We start from the raw sequence: 16,291 nt of genomic DNA, 5'->3' as shown, positions 1-16,291 counted from the left end.
TTTTCAGCCTCCCATGTAGCTAAGATTATGGGCATAAACCATGACAACCAGCTACAGATTAAGAAGGAGTCTCATGTATTCCTAGACTGTCCTCAAACCTCAATTCTCTGGTCTCAGCCTCCCAAGTAGGTAACATTACAGGCATAAGCTACCAGCTCCTGACTCTTATTCTTATATTTTCAATTACAATACTAGTTGTGCATATTTAGAGTATACAATTAGATTATTTCAATTCATGTATACAATATATGATGATCAGATCAGAGTAACTGGCATACCCATCACTTGTATTGGGAAGAATCAAAATCTTCTCTATTTTAAAATACAAATATTGCTTCCAACCATATTTACCCTATTTGCTACAGAACAGCAGGGTTATTCCTCAGGTCCAACTGTACATGTTAACCATCCTGTCTGCTCCCTATTTCCCCCACCCCCATCTCTAGTAACCACTATTCTACTCGATGAGATAAACCTCTTTGCCATCCATATGAGCAACAGTATATATATTTGTCTTTCTGTGCCTGACTTATTTCAATTAATGTAACATCTCAAAGTATTTCTGGTTATTGAAAGAGAATCAGTCATGGTAGCATACATCCTAGCACTTGGGAGGCAGAAACAAAGAGGATCACGAGTTTATGAGTTCTTAGCCTTAGTACAGTAAATTCTAGGATAGCCTGGATATCTAAATGACATCCTGTACAGTAAAATTACACATACCACACACCATGCTCTTAACAAAATATAAGAAGGGTCTATTTAGGAAGACATTTTACTGCATATATGTAATAGACACTAACTAACCTCCATACCCAAATATAAACAGTTAAAAACAAAAGGATGGGAAGTTGCAACATTTTTCAAAGGGAAGCACAGAAAAAGAGCTCCTTTTTCTAAGCATGACTTACTTTTCTTTTTCTTCTTTGTGCCCCCCAGAGCTGAGTGCAGAGCATTCAGAAACCAAGACAGGAAGTCAACTCCATCCCCTGGGAGAAAAAAAATGAAGCCTGATGAAGCTGGGAGGCAGGAGAAAAAACCAAACCAAGTACTGCTGGCCCCACTCCAGTCACGGCTCTTCCTCTTCCTCTCATTTCTACTTGACTATGGTCAAGTTCTTTTCTCCCTAGACACTCTGATCCATGGAAGGGCTTTCAATGATCATTTATAGCTCATACCTGTATCTCCATACCCAGTCATGAAAAATAAATGGCCAGGCACTGGTGGTTCACACCTGTAATCCCAGCTACTCAGGAGGCTGAGATCTGAGGATTGAGGTTCAAAGCCAGTCTGGGCAGGAATGTCCATGAGACTCATCTCCAATTAACTATCAGAAAACTGGAAGTGGTGCTGTGGCTGAAAGTGGTAGAGCAGTAGTTTTGAGTAAGAGAGCTCAGGGACAGAGCCCAGGCCCTTAGTTCAAGCTCCATGACCAACAAAAAGAAAAAGAAATTAATTAAGATCTTATAATATCTACTTCTCTAAAGTAAGCTCCAACTTCCTTCTCTTTTCCAGCAAGGGAACTTTCCTAGTGCTAATACTGAAAAAGTATCTGACAGGTATCTACAACTTGGAGTTCTGGAACAACACTATGGGTAATTCTGACCCACGAAAATACTGACTAATGATCCTATCAACTCAGGCATTTCTGGGATCACAATTACTTCCTTACCAAATACTTCTTTCTTTGTTTGTTTTGATCAGTTGTGGGGCTAGAACTCTAGGCCTGGGCGCTGTCCCTCAGCAATCCAGCTCAACACTAGTGCTCTACCACTTTAGCCACAGCGCCACTTCCACCCTTTTCTATTTATGTGATGCTGAGGAATCAAACCCAGGGCTTCATACATGGGAGGCAAGCACTCTACCACTGAGCCACCTTCCCAGCCTCCCAAATATTTCTTTATTAAGATTAAGTGACTACATGTTTCACAATACTGTGACAGTTATACTTAGTTAAGGTCACAAACACATTTTAATCTTCACAATGGTAATCATCATCATCTACAAAGTTTATGAATGCTAAGAACTTTAACACTAAGACTATTTCTTCCAAATCAGGTGTTATGTACTTTTCTTTCCTTTTGCTTAGTATCAGGTGTTCCCTCTTTCTCTCTCATTTCCTCCCTCCCTCCCATCACCACCCTTGAGTTTCTTAGTTCATTTTCATCAATGTCCAGTGCAGTTGCTGGGACCCTTTGTTGTATTTTTTCACCCGCTTTCCACTGATTCTGTGCTGTACTCCCAACTTCCCTAAGATGCGCTTTTAATTACTTCCTCTTTGCTCATTTAAAAGCTCAAACTCAAAGATATGCATGTGGTCGTGGTCTTCTTCCTCTTTTTTTTTTTTTGCCAGTGCTGGAGTTTGAACTCAGGGTCTGGGTTCTGTTCCTGAGCCTCTCTGTGCTCAAGGCTAGGGCTCTACTACTTGAACAACAGCACCACTTCCAGCTATGTGGTACTAAGGAATTGTGGTACTAAGGAATTGAACCCAGGGCTTCACGTACTCTACCACATTCCCTTCTTAACTTAATTTCCCTAATCCTAAAGGCCTCTGACAACCCATAAAATGATCTTCTTTCTCCTCACATAGAACGCTTTTATGTGACAACAAATGATCTTAGCCTAAGAGATCCTGGAAAAGAAAAATCATGTCTCCTGCTATAGCAGCTCCAAAACCTAGCACAAATGCATGTTAAAGAATCTGATATGGGGGCTGGGAAAGTGGCTCAGTGGTAGAGCGCTTGCCTTGCATGGATGAGGCCCTGGGTTCGATTCCTCAGCACCACATAAGCAAAAAGAAAAAAAAGCCGGAAGTAGTGCTGTGGCTCAAGTGGTAGAGCGCTAGCTTTTAGCTGAAGAGCTGAGGAACAGCGCCCAAGCCCAGAGTTAAGGCCCCACAACCGGACCCCCCCCCAAAAAAAAGAATCTGATATGGATCTTGCCCATGTAATTGTAACCCCTCTGTACAGTATTTTCACAAAAAAAAAAGAATCTGATATGGGTGCTAATAGATACCATATAAAATACCAAGAGATAATGTCCACTCATAAAGCAATGCCAAATGAGGCTCAAAGAAATGAGAATAATCAAAATGGTTCATCTGAATATCTTTAGTGTAAGGTTTAAGATATGACAGAGGCCTAGTAAGGGATGAGCCTTTCCCAATCTCTCAGTTTTCCCCTAAGGGGTGAAGTTCATTTTGCCCAACAAGACAGCTGGAAGTTCTTGGGACTCTGAGCAGGGCTCACTGATTACAGACAAGGAATCAAACCACATGCAGTGAACACTCACTTCTTGCTATGAACAAAATCCACTGTAATGGAAATAAATGTGTTCATCAAACTAGTTTTGTTGTCCTCAAGGCAGAAAAACATAGATTTGTTCCTTACCTTGCTTGGTAATCTGAAAAGTCTTCTTGCTACAAAGGACAACAGCTTGAAGCATCTCATGGGGAGAGACATGTGCCTTGAAATTTCGTGGGTTCCAGAGCTTTCTCATCAGTTCTCCAAAACGCTGAACCAATAAGAACATGATATCCCCCGGAGGACGCTTGATGTTCTTATAATTGTCTTCTTCCAGGAAGTAGTTGCGGAGAGGAGGAACATTTGACAGAGCCTAGAAATCAAACCCTCTGGTTAATCCAAGCCATTCTGCAGGGCTACTTGGAGCCAGGCTGTACTAGCTAACATCCTTCTGATAGAATCTTCTGATGAACCTGGGAAAACCTTGAAGAGTAGAAGTAAGCAGGCCCTTAGCAAAGCCTTCCCAGAAGTGGCACTGTGATCTCATCTTGAGCAAAAGAAGCTCAGGGACAGCGCCCAGGCCCAGAGATCAAGCCCCAGGACCAGCCCCCCCCCCCCAAAAAAAAATTTTTTTAAAGAAAGAAAAACAGGTGTTCAAACCCCTAGCCACTCATAAACTTATTAGTATTTTCCTTTTTTACTCTATGCCTGTGACATTAAAATTCAATAAAGGCCAGAAATACAAACATTCTCTTTATTGTCTCTTTTGGTTGGAGTAGAAAAATCTACCTGGGGAACAGAAGTTCCAAATCTTTAAACTCTACACTAAAATAATGTAAAAATTACCTTAATACAATTTGATGGTTGTGGGGCTGGGAAGGTGGCTCAGTGGTAGAGTGCTTGCCTTGCATGCATGAGGCCCTGGGTTCGATTCCCCAGCATCACATAAGCAAAAAGAAAAAAGCCGAAGTGGCGCTGGGCTCAAGTGGTAGAGCGTTGGCCTTGAGCTGAAGAGCTGAGGGACAGCACCCAAGCCCAGAGTTCAGGCCCCACGATCGGACCCAAAAAAAAAAAAATTTGATGGTTGTATATAAAAGTAAACACACATACTCGGATATGATAGAAAAGGTCAAGGTTTATAAGAACAAAAATAAATCTGACCTCATTAAGCAAAAAGATAAAGCTTCAGGAGAAAAGAAAAAAAAAGCATATATTCATTAATCTCAGGTAATAGAACAGGATGGAAGACCACAGAATTAAAATATGTAAGTAGGGCCCGGTGCTGGTAGCTCACACCTTTAATCCTAGCTACTCAGGAGGCTGAGATTGAGGATCCTGGTTCAAAGCCAGCCTGGGCAGGAAAGTCCACGAGACTCTTATCTCCAATTAATCACCAGAAAACCAGAAGTGGTACTGTGGGTCAATCGATAGAGCACTTGCCTTGAGCTGAACAGTTCAGGGACAGTGCCAAGGCCCAGAGTTTAAGCCCCATAACCAACCAAAAAAAAAAAAAAAAAAAATGTGAGAAGGAAAAAAAGGAAGGAAGAAAGAAAGGAGGGAGGAAAGGAGGAAAGGAGGGAAGGTAGGAGGGAGGGAGGGAGGGAGGGAGGGAGGGAGAGAGGGAGGAAGGAAGGAAGGAAGGAAGGAAGGAAGGAAGGAAGGAAGGAAGGAAGGAAGGAAGGAAGGACAGACAATAAAGGTTTTCTGCCACTTAGAGTTAATCCAGGATATCTCTGGGGAAGACAACTCAGGTCACCATAATTAAAAAGGGGAACAAACTTATCAAAATCAGCTAAAGGAACAAGAACCTCCTGCTGGGGGGAGGGAAGAGTTGGGGAGGTGGGGAGGGAAGGGATGGTAGGGGAAAAACAAAGGAGGAGGTAACAATGCCTGATAGGAATTACCTTACTCATGTAACTGTAACCCCTCTGTAGCTTTACAAAAAATATATATATACAAAAAAAAAAAGAACCTCTTGCTTACAGAATAATTACTAAACAGGAGAGTAACTTTCAAGAAGAGAAAGAGCATGGCTGATTCTCAGTTATCTTCCTGTAGAGAGGCTGCTCTTTGGCATTGACAACAAATATAGCCAACCATCAATAGAAAGAAATTAGCAGACCTCCAGAGAACTGCCAAGTCTCTTCAATTCTATTTTAGTAGAAATATCATCAGAAGGTTTGTTCATGTAGCTATTCTTACACATAAAGAGACTCTTATGGGAACTAGAATTCACTAAGACTAACTGCGCTATCCATGTCCAAATCCTACCTGTATAAGAATAGTTCCCAAAGTCAAGAAAGGCTATAGCCTTTCTCTATAGAGAAAGAACAAGAAATGTCTCCACCTTAGGATTTAAGTTCTCCAGGAACAAGGGATCATACTAAAAGAATACACCAAATCTTTTTACCCAAAGTGTTATGGCAAAAATACAGTGCAAAACAAGTTTAAGTATCAGATCACAAAAGGTACAAATTGGCACAATTTGTTTTCTGTCCAGAGCCACAATTTACCCTGAAATAAGGTACTTTCTGTATTTAAGTTCCAAGACTGAAGTAGTCTCATTAGAGTGAAAGCAAATGGTAAAGGTCAACATTAGTTAAATTTTAGTTAATTTATCTATGAATCAGGAAATGGCTAAATGAGGCTGCCACACGACAGATTACATATATACATACACACACTTAGAAAAAAGTTGTACTGGGCTGGGAAGTTGGCTCAGTGGTAGAGTGCTTGCCTTGCATGCATGAGGCTCTGGGTTTGATTCCTCAGCACCACATAAGCAAAAAGAAAAAAGCCGGAAGTGGCGCTGTGGCTCAAGTGGTAGATGCTAGCCTTGAGCTGAAGAGCTGAGGGACAGCGCCCAGGCCCAGAGTTCAGGCCCCACGACCGGACCCAAAAAAAAAAAAAAAAAAGAAAAAAGTTGTACTACTATACAGTGTTAACTACCTAGTATTCTAGGTAGTTAAGTGCATTAGGGAAGTAAAGGAATAAATAATTATATTACAAAGTTTTCACTTTTTTGGGGGGGGCCAAGTCCTGGGGGCTTGAACTCAGGGCCTGGGCACTGTCCCTCAGCTAGCTTCTTTTTGTTTAAGGCTAGCACTCTACTACTTGAGACAAAGTGCCACTTCCAGCTGCTTTATGTTGTACTAAGGAATCAAACCCAGGGCCTCATACTAGGCATGCAGTCTACCACTAACCCACATTCCCAGCCCTAAAGTTTTCACTTAATGTGTGCACTTTTCTCTCAATAAGCCTGTGTCCATGTTTGCCATTTTTTTTTGGGGGGGGGGGGAAGCAGGCAGTGTCTTATTTATGTAGCCCAGGCTGGCCTTCAACCCTAGATCCTCCAGCTCCCACTTCTTGAACCATGATAGGTTTTTTTTTTTTTTTTTTTTTTGGGGGGGGGGGGGTCAGTGATAGGGCTTGAACTCTGGGCCTGGACCTGGTCCCTGAGCTGTTCAACTCAAGATGAGCACTCTATCACTTGAGCCACAGCACCACTTCCGGTTTTCTGGTGGTTAATTGGAGACAAGAGTCTCACAGACTTTCCTGCCCAAGCTGGCTTCTTATACCACGAGCCTCAGATCTCAGCCTCCTGAGTAGCTAGGATTATAGCTGTGAGCCACTGGTGCTTTTCTTATTTGTGCCAGTACTAGGGGTTAAATTGAGGACCTGGGGCTAGGAAGGTGGCTCAGTGATAGAGTGCTTGTCTCGCATGCATGAGGCCCTGGGTTCAATTCCTCAGCACTTCATAAACAGAAAAGGCCGGAAGTGGAGCTGTGGCTCAAAAAGTGGTAGAATGTTAGCCTTAAGTTGAAGAGCTGAGGGACAGCACCTAGACCCAGAGTTCAAGCCCCATAACCGACAAAAAACTAAGGACCTGAGCTCTGTCCCTTAGCTTTTTCTAGCAAGGCTGGTGTTCTACCAATTGAGCTACAGCTCTACTCCTAGCTATTCAGTGGTTAATTGGGGAAAAGAATCTCCTAGGCTTTCTTGCCCACCTGGAGTTAAATCGAGATCCTCAGATCTCAGCCTCCTCAGTGGCTAGGATTACAAGCATGAGCCAATGACACCTAGCTTCTAAATTTCTACAATGTACATATTGTTTGTTTTTGTTTTTTAATCTTGGAAAAAACATCTTGTATTTGAAAATAGAACTTTGTCTTTCTGCCTTTCCCATTTCAGGTTCCAAGCACAGAAGAGGACAGCTTGCACAAAAGACATCTACATCAAGAAAAACAGAAAAGAAAGGTTGATATGCTTCTTATTTGGCACTGCCCTGCAATAGATTCTACCTCCAATTTCTTTTTTCTTTTTTTTTTTTTTGGGGGGGGGGGTCCAGTCATGGGGCCTGAACTCTGGGCCTGGGCGCTGTCCCTCAGCTCTTCAACTCAAGGCTAGCACTCTACCACTTGAGCCACAGCACCACTTTCCAGCTTTTTTCTTTTTGCTTATGTGGTGCTGAGGAATCGAAGCCAGGGCCTCATGCATGCAAGGCAAGCGCTCTACCACTGAGCCACCTTCCCAGCCCCTACCTCCAGTTTCTTGAAAAGTACAAAATCCATAAGCCTAGAGACTGGAAAAAGTCACAGCATTTCTCCTTGACCAGAAAGATCCGTTCTGCTTGTCAAAGAACGATACTCAAGTAGAGATCACACCAGATCCAGTGTCTAGGATGGTCTGCTTGTACTCTATAAGAAAGCAGTTATTTCTGAGCCAATCTTCCTATTGCTTCTCAGTTACCATGTTCTTATTTGATCTCACCTGAAGAACAGCATTGGCATAATCGTTGGCCTTTATGTTATTCAGTCCCACAATACCCGGCAGGTAGGTAGTACCATCATACGCCCGAGACAATTTGGCTTGCTTGTCCAAGTTTGCAATTTGTTGTTTTGTGAAAGTTGGTTTCAACACATACTACAAAGCAAAAGAAAATTCCAAATTGTTTTACAGCTGTAAACAGAATTTAAAAATTATGTCTAAGCCAGGTGCTAGTAGCTCACATCTATAATCCTAGCTACTCAGGAGGCTGAGATCTGAGGATTGCAGTTCAAAGTCAGCCCAGGCAGGAAAGTCCTTGACACTCTTATCTCCAATTAACCATGAGAAAATTGAAAGTAGAGCTGTGGCTCAAAGTGGAGAGTGCTAGTTTTGAGCAGAAAAGCTCAGGGACAGTGCCCAGGCCCTGAGTTTAAGTGCCATGACTGACAAAACGAAACAAAAAAACCAACCATTAGAGATAAAGACCAAAATAACATGAGGTAAGGTCTCCCACATTGCTAATCTTTGAGGAGTTCTCTATGTCTAAACACAATCACTGAGTCTCAAGTCTTTCCTCAGACTTCCAGTCTGGTCAACTCCATGATCAATATCTATCAGATACCATGAGATTCTTAGTTCTCTAAGGGCAAGAGAAGCCTGAGTCTTGGGCAGAGTCGCACCCTTAACAGCACTCTCAATAGTAGCTAGCTTAGGAAAGGAACAATTCTTCACCTCTGCACAAGACTGGGGTGGAGGGGCTCCAAGGAACAAGACCACAAGCTTCACAGTCACAGATTTATAAGCCCATATGTCTTGGGCTGGACAGAGGTCATCATGAACTTGTTTTGTAACCCTGAATTTATTTCAATTTCTCTCTTTGTCCAGATTCTTCCCTGATATTAGGCAGGGCATTTTCCTGGCAGTTTCCTGAGTATGTCAAAAAGAATGTGTTGCGGGGTGCTAGTGGCTCACACCTGTAATCCTAGCTACTTAGGAGGCTGAGATCTGAGAATCATAGTTCGAAGCCAGTGCAGGCAGTGAAGTCCATGAAACTCTTATCTCCAATAAACTACTAAGAAAAGATTGGAAAAGCACTGTGGCTTAAGTGGTAGAGTGCTAGCCTTGAGCCAAAGAAGCTCAGAGATAGCACCCAGACCCTGAGTCCAAGCCCTACAACTGGTACACATACACACAAAAAAATGTGTCCCAAACTACCCCCTCTCAGATACATACCGTGATATCCTCCAGGGAGGAATCAATGATCTCATAGTTATCTGGAAGGCAATAAAACTTGAGGGTATGGAGATTGAGGAAGACATGGTGGCTGAATTGGACGCTGTGTATGTAGGCATGAGACTTCAAACCTCGGCCTGTATGGAAGGGCAAAAGGCTGTAAGAAAAGGTCCTAGAAAAAGCATAGCTCAGATTTGCTTTTTCCTATGTACTAGAATGTGTTAAAAACAGCAAAAATAAGCCATGTGTATAGCTCACGCCTATAATACTAGCTATTCAGGAGGATGAGATCTGAGGATTATGGTTTGAATTCTGCCAGTTCTGGAAGGAAAGTCCATGAGACTCTTATCAACTAACCACCAAAAGCCAGAAATGGAGCGTGGCTCAAGTAGTATGGACTGGCCTTGAGCACAAAAGCTCAAGAACAGTGCCCATGCCTTGAGTTTAAGTCCCAAAATAGCACACTCACACACAAAATAGACATGCAGATAGTGCCCCCAAAAAGTTTATACTTTTAAAATATCCATCTTTACCTTGAAAGTATTTCCCACATACCAGACAGGCATAAGCATTGATATGTGAGAGAGAAATAGAACACAGCTTCTCAAAGTCAAAGTCCAGCACACTCCTGAAAGAACCAAAATAGCACAACAATAAAAATACAATTAATAGGGTAGGATATCTAAGAGGGTACCCAACTGAAGCAATGCTGGCTACATGTTTCACAAAATCACATAGCATCCTTCATAGAACAGTTCAAAAACCACATATAACCACAGCAAGTTTCTATCATTCCCCATCTCAACCTACCACACTTCACAGCAATGTCATGTCTACACTGAACGCACAATGTCCATGACTCTCTTCCTCATTAGTTTTTACTTACCATGAATTCTTCAAGAGTGAATTCAACTAATCCTGGATCAACATACTTGGGAAAATAAATAACTGCATACACACTAGCCCCATTTACTTTATTGTATCATTAGTTCCTAACAGATATAGTATGACAAGCATTAACACTGAATTAGGGATTACTGAAAACCTAGAAATGACTTAAGATTATATAGGAGGATGTATATGAGCTATATACAAATACTATGCTAGCTTAGAGAACTTGAGCATCCAAATTGGTCTTAGTACCGATCTCCCAAGTATACAAAGGGATAACCATATTTATAACCAGTCAAGGACTTTCGGTTATGGTCACTTTCTTTGGAGGCAAAGCTACAAGTAGAATTAAAGTAAAAAGGCCCCACAATATCCTGGGGGTGAAAGGACATAAAAAGAGTGAATATAGCTGGATACCAGTAGCTCATACCTATAATTGTTGCTACTCAGAAGGCTGAGACCTGAGGATCATGGTTAAAAGCCAGTCCAAACAGGAAATTCCATAAGACTTTTACTTCCAATTAGTCAACAAAAAGCCAGAAGCAGATGTGTGGTTTAAGTGGTAGACTCTTCCAATTAACCACCCAAAAGCCAGAAGCGGATGTGGTTCAAGTAATAGAGTGCTAGCCTTGAGTAAAAGAGCTCAAGGAAAGTTGGGCACTGGTGGCTCACGCCTATAATCCTAGCTACTCATGAGGCTGAGATCTGGGGATCACTGTTCAAAGCCAGCCAAGGCAGGAAAATTTGTGAAACTGTTATCTCCAATAAACCACTCAGAAAACCAGAAGTGGTGCTATGGCTCAAGTGGTAGAGCACTGGCCTTGAGCTGAAGAGCTGAGGGACAGCATCCAGGCCCATAGTTCAAGCCCCATGACTAACCAAAAGAAAAAAAGAAAAAGCTCAAGGACAGTACTCAGACCCACAACCAGGAGGAGAGAGGACAGGGAGAGTGAATACAACCTTTGATAAAAATAAGTATTTTTTTGTTCATAAAAATAAACTGGAGGGATGCTGGGCATGGGTGGCTCACACCTATAATCCTAGCTACAAAGGAGGCTGAGATCTGTGGATTGAGGTTCAAAGCCAGCCCAGGCAGGAAAGTCCATGAGACTTGTATCTCTGATAAACTACTTAGAAAAAGCCAGTGCAGTGGCTCAAGTAGAGCACTAGCTTTGAGCACAAAGAAGCTCATGGACAACACACAGGACAAGAGTTCAAGACTCAGGACCCACAAAAAAAATAAACTGGAGCCGGGCCACCAGTGGCTCTTGCCTATAATCCTAGCTACTCAGGACGTTGAGATCTGAAGATCACAGTTCAAAGCCAGCCTGGGCAGGAAAATCCGTGAAACTCTTATCTCCCATAAACCACCAGAACACCAGAAGTGGCTCTGTGGCTCAAGTGGTAGAGTGCTAGCCTTGAGCTGAAGAGCTGAAGGACAGCAACAGAGTTCAAGCTCCATGACCAACAAAACAAACAAACAAACAAACTGGAAAAGACTGGGATGAGTGATAATGTTGAAAGGGGTGACATTGATCAAGAGGCACTGCATCCATAAACTGCTGTTGAATGGCATTCCTTTGTACATCTACCTAAAGGAAAAAATACATACTTTAAAAATAAAAATAAAGGGGCTGGGAAGGTGGCTCAGTGGTAGAGCGCTTGCCTTGCATGCATGAGGCCCTGGCTTCGATTCCTCAGCACCACATAAGCAAAAAGAAAAAAGCCAGCAGTGGCACTGTGGCTCAAGTGGTAGAGCACTAGCCTTGAACTGAAGAGTTGAGGGACAGCATCCAGGCCAAGAGTTCAGGCCCCACGACCGGACCCAAAAAATAAATAAAAATAAAAATAAATACAGGTGCCAGTGACTCACAGGCCAGCCCCAGGACCAGCATAACAAGAGAGCTGAGCATTATTGTACATATTTATAATCCTGTAATCACAGCATTCAAGAAACTATGGCAGGAGGATTCTGAATTCAAAGCCTGTATGAGCTACATAGCAAGATCCTCTCAAAAAAACATAAATAAACATGGCAAGAAACGTTTTCTCTGCAGTAAGTTTTAAAAGGAATCAAATTAGTGGATTTGTTGTCTAATGTACAATCCAAAAAACTTCCAACATAAATTACATTTTTCTTTTAGTACCCTCCAGCATCTCTATCACACTCACCTGTTAATAGTATCCAAGTATGGGCAGTGGCGGCTCCTCCGGTCTTCAGAATCAACACGGCCATTCTTTGCTAAAAGAAACACCATCATACATCAATTATCAACACACACACACACACACAGAGAGAGAGAGAGAGAGAGAGAGAGAGAGAGAAAACCCCGATTAAAACAAGCTCAATCCTAAATTGAGCTCGTCTTTTTCAAATGGCAAAAACAGCCCCTAAAAAAAGCCCAGTAATGGGGACAGAAGGTGTAACTCACAAGGCCCTCAGTTAACACACTTTTTGAGGGGTGCCAGTCCTGGGGCTTAAACTCAGGGCCTGGGCACTGTCTTGGAGCTTTTGTACTCAAGGCCAGTGCTCTACCACTTAAGCCATAGCTCCACTTCTGGCTTTTTGGTGGTTAACTGGAGACAACAGTCTCATGAACTTTCCTGCCTGGGCTGGCTTGTAACTGAGATCCTCAGCATCCTGAGTAACTAGTATTATAGGTATGAGCCACTGCACCAGGATACGTACTACAGATTTTTAATAGTGATAAATAAAAAGTTCTATCTGTGGCTGGATGTGATGGTACACACCTATTATTGTAGTTTCTCAAGATGCTAAGACTGGGAGGACTATAGTTGAAGGCCATCCAGGGCAAAAACCTTTACAAGACCCCATCTCAATTAATAAAAAGCTGGACATGGAGGTACATGCCTGTCATCCCATGGATTTATAAAGAGGAGGATCGAGGTCTAGGACATCCAGAATAAAAAGTGAGAATCTATTAAAAATAAATAAATAAAAAGGGATGGGAATGTGGTTCATCCGCCTAGCAAGCACAAGGCCCTAATACTGACCCCAAAGAAGATCCTATTTTGGGGGGAAAAGAGGGGAGGAAGAGTTCAGTAATAGAACAGTCCACAAACTAGGAGACTAACATACATGTTTACAACACATCTATCAATAAGCTTCATTATCACATAAAGGAATCCAAAGAAACATTAAAAATACCATGAAACACATCACAAGCAGTAAGGTAAACTGTATATCCTCAAATCTACCACTGCTAAAGAACCGAGTAGGATCTGGTATTTTACCAAACTATTCGCAAACTAAGAAGTTGGGTGGATGCTAGTAGAACGCATGCTGCTATTTGGTCTAAAACAAAAGGTAAGATTATTGCAGGAATAGCAGTTGCCAAGACTATACAAGCACTGGGTCCGTTACCAAACAGGATTATGAAAACAATACATTCCACATGTTGAGTCTCATTACTCAAGGACACCCTAAGGGAATCGGAATCTTTTACAAATGCTAGGGCACCCGCCTCTTTCCTTCCCTAGGTAGAAGACACCACCTCAGTCTAACAAGGCTGTGCACCACACCCACCACCTTGACCAGACAGTGCCAGAGCCAAAGGCAATCAATCAGCCTCTGGCCACCCTAAGGCAGAACTCTGGAGAGACCACCGAATTGTTTCCCAACTACCGAACTGGTAACTAGCCAGCACTCAGGTGTGTCCGGACCTCAGCCTCTCCGTTCAATAGTCTGATAACCAGAAATCTCGGAGCAGGACACCCACACACACACACCTACCTCCCTTTTGCAAAAACGGAAGCAGCTAACATCGGCAGTCAGTCGCCCCGAGGCTGGCCCACAGAGGGTAAAGGGGGAGGGGGGGGAGATGCTAATGTGGATTCTAACGACGGTAGTTACTTTCAACCCCGGGGCTGGTGTCACCACGAAGTCCACCCGCCCACCCCCGCCTCGCTCTTCCCGCCTCCGGGCAAGGAAATGAAAGCTCTCTTTTTTTAAGGTTGTGAAGGTGTAAGTTGCGCCCGGCCCCGGCCCCGCGCACCTCGCACCTCCCGCTCGGGCTCCGAGTCCTCGTCGGCCTCGCGCTCCCGCTTCACCCGCACGGGCGGGACCGCCGCGGGCAGCAGCTGCGGCGCCTCGCGCGCGCTCGCCGGCTTGACCTCGCGCTTCACGCGCACCGGGCTGCCCCGGGAGCCTGCCGCCTCGGGCTCCCGTTCCCGGTCTCGCTCCCGCTTGACACGACTCGAGCTGCCCCGCGCCTCGGACTCGCGCTTCCCGCGGGCGGAACCACGAGACTCCCGCTTAGATCGGCTGGACATCGCCACTATTACCGGAGGACTGAGCGCAGGCGCCGGGCACGCTCGAGCGCGCGGCCCGCGGCCAATCAGGAGAAGAAGAGCAGGTCAACGCAAAGCTCGCTACGAGTCGCCGAGAAGGACAAATCTAGCTGCTGAAGCCCTATGGGGAGTAGGTGCGTTGCTATGGGCCGGTCCTGGGCCTACCGCCTCAATACCCGTAGTTTCTTCCCCGATTAAAGAGATCAGTGCCTTTGACTAGTTAGTTTTCTGGATAAAGGAAACTGTCATGCCACTCCAGATTTTTAAAGACACTCCGTGTTGTCTCCTCCACACCTGAAGACTGGTGACCTTGCACAGGAAAAGGAGACAATATCCTCAAATTATCTCCTTCATGCTTTTAATCCCAGTTTAGAGGGTTATTGGTATCAGGAAAATGCAAAGGCCCTACCGGGGCGCACTTACACATGAAGCTAGTAAAACTGCAGATTCAAGACCTGCCTTGAACTTGACATTTTTGGAAATGTTTTGGGTGAGATGGGTATGGAAAGGGGTAAGGATATAGTTTTGTGGTGCTGGGGACCAAACCCAGAGCCTCACACTGGCTAAGCACAGGCTTTACCACTGAGCCACATTCCTAGCACCTACTTAGGAGTTTTCTTTTTTTAATTTTTTATTATAAAGGTGATATACAGAGGTGTTAGTTATGTAAGTCAGGTAATGAGTACATTTCTTTTTGGACAATGTTTACCCCTTCCCTCTCTTCCTCCAGGTTTTCCCTGCCATCCTGCCCACAAGTTGTACAGTTCATTTCACCATAGTGTTTAGTGAGTACCACTGCTGCATTTGTTTACCCTTTGTCCCTCCATTTCTGTGCCCTCCCCTTTATTCTCCAAAAGTGACTTGGGTTTTCTTAACCGTTCCATTGAAATACAATTGACATATTGGATATTGAGCATTTAACGTGTACTATTTGCTAAATTCTTTTTTTTTTTTTTTTTGCCAGTCATGGGGCCTGAACTCTGGGTCTGGGGGCTGTCCCTCAGCTCTTCAGCTCAAGGCTAGCGCTCTACCACTTGAGCCACAGCGCCACTTTCGGCTTTTTCTGTTTATGTGGTGCTGAGGAATCGAACCCAGGGCCTCATGCTTGCAAGGCATGCACTCTACCGCTGAGCTACCTTCCCAGCCCCTATTTGCTAAATTCTTATTTGGACACTTGTGAAGCTATCACTACAATCAAGGAAGGGAACCTGTCCCACCCTAGAAGGGTCCTGTACCTCTAAAGTATCTCCACCTGGACCACTAACTTGCTGTCGCTATAGTAATTGTATATTCTGTAGTTTTATACCCAGGTATCATAGAGTGTGCCCTGGCTTGTTTCACTTTCCGTCTTTTCCATGATCCCATCATAGTGAAGTGTTTGGACAGTTCATTCCTTTGTCTTGTATTGTGATATTCCATTTTGTGGATGTAAGGTCCGCTCCTGGATGGCTAGCAGACTCCACCCTCCTCGCAGCAAAGTCTCCACCCAGTACCTGCATTACCTAGGCAACTGGGACACCTGGAAGAGGTCACATCTGCATCTGCTGAGGTCACATCTGAATTTGATGTGGCCACACCTTTCCCCGCCCATACCCTAGATAAGGCCTAGCTCAGGCCCAGGCTCTCTGTTCTATTCTAGCTCTCTCTGCTACCTAGCTCTCTCTGTTCTTTTCTAGCTTTCTCTCTGCCTTTTTCTAGCTCTCTCTGCTCTCTCTCTCTCTGTTCTTTTCTTGCTCTCTCTGCTCTTTTCTAGCTCTTTTCTCTCTCTTTCCTCTCTCTTTTGCCAGCCACGTGGAGTACCAACCTTGCCTGGTCCCATCAGGTCTACTGAATAAACCTACCCCTTC

General features: G+C 43.8%; 1 protein-coding gene and 1 long non-coding RNA gene across 3 annotated transcripts in view; one reads left to right on the top strand and one right to left on the bottom strand.

Annotated features, from left to right (window-relative positions):
• Positions 1–14,456, bottom strand: part of LOC138804700 (ubiquitin carboxyl-terminal hydrolase 39) — a 27,345-nt gene extending 12,889 nt beyond the window's left edge. The window contains exons 1-7 of one of the 2 annotated variants that reach the window (XM_069989138.1): positions 14,150–14,456; positions 12,306–12,375; positions 9,776–9,870; positions 9,243–9,379; positions 8,013–8,165; positions 3,390–3,615; positions 912–989 (exon numbers count right to left, since the gene is read on the bottom strand). In XM_069989138.1, coding sequence (XP_069845239.1) covers positions 912–989; positions 3,390–3,615; positions 8,013–8,165; positions 9,243–9,379; positions 9,776–9,870; positions 12,306–12,375; positions 14,150–14,426 — 1,036 coding nt within the window. In that variant the 5' untranslated portion in view covers positions 14,427–14,456. The remainder of the gene's footprint in view (positions 1–911; positions 990–3,389; positions 3,616–8,012; positions 8,166–9,242; positions 9,380–9,775; positions 9,871–12,305; positions 12,376–14,149) is intronic. The other variant, XM_069989139.1, reaches the window with a different exon arrangement.
• On the top strand, positions 14,312–16,291 carry LOC138804701 (uncharacterized). Its single transcript, XR_011365319.1, has 3 exons — positions 14,312–14,578; positions 15,175–15,229; positions 15,878–16,291. It is a non-coding gene; the product is annotated as an uncharacterized lncRNA (long non-coding RNA).

The sequence above is a fragment of the Dipodomys merriami genome, unplaced genomic scaffold, assembly GCF_024711535.1.
Source record: "Dipodomys merriami isolate MVZ:Mamm:240054 unplaced genomic scaffold, mDipMer1.0.p SCAF_37, whole genome shotgun sequence".
NCBI lineage: Eukaryota > Metazoa > Chordata > Mammalia > Rodentia > Heteromyidae > Dipodomys > Dipodomys merriami.
This window is presented reverse-complemented; position numbering and strand designations above follow the sequence as displayed.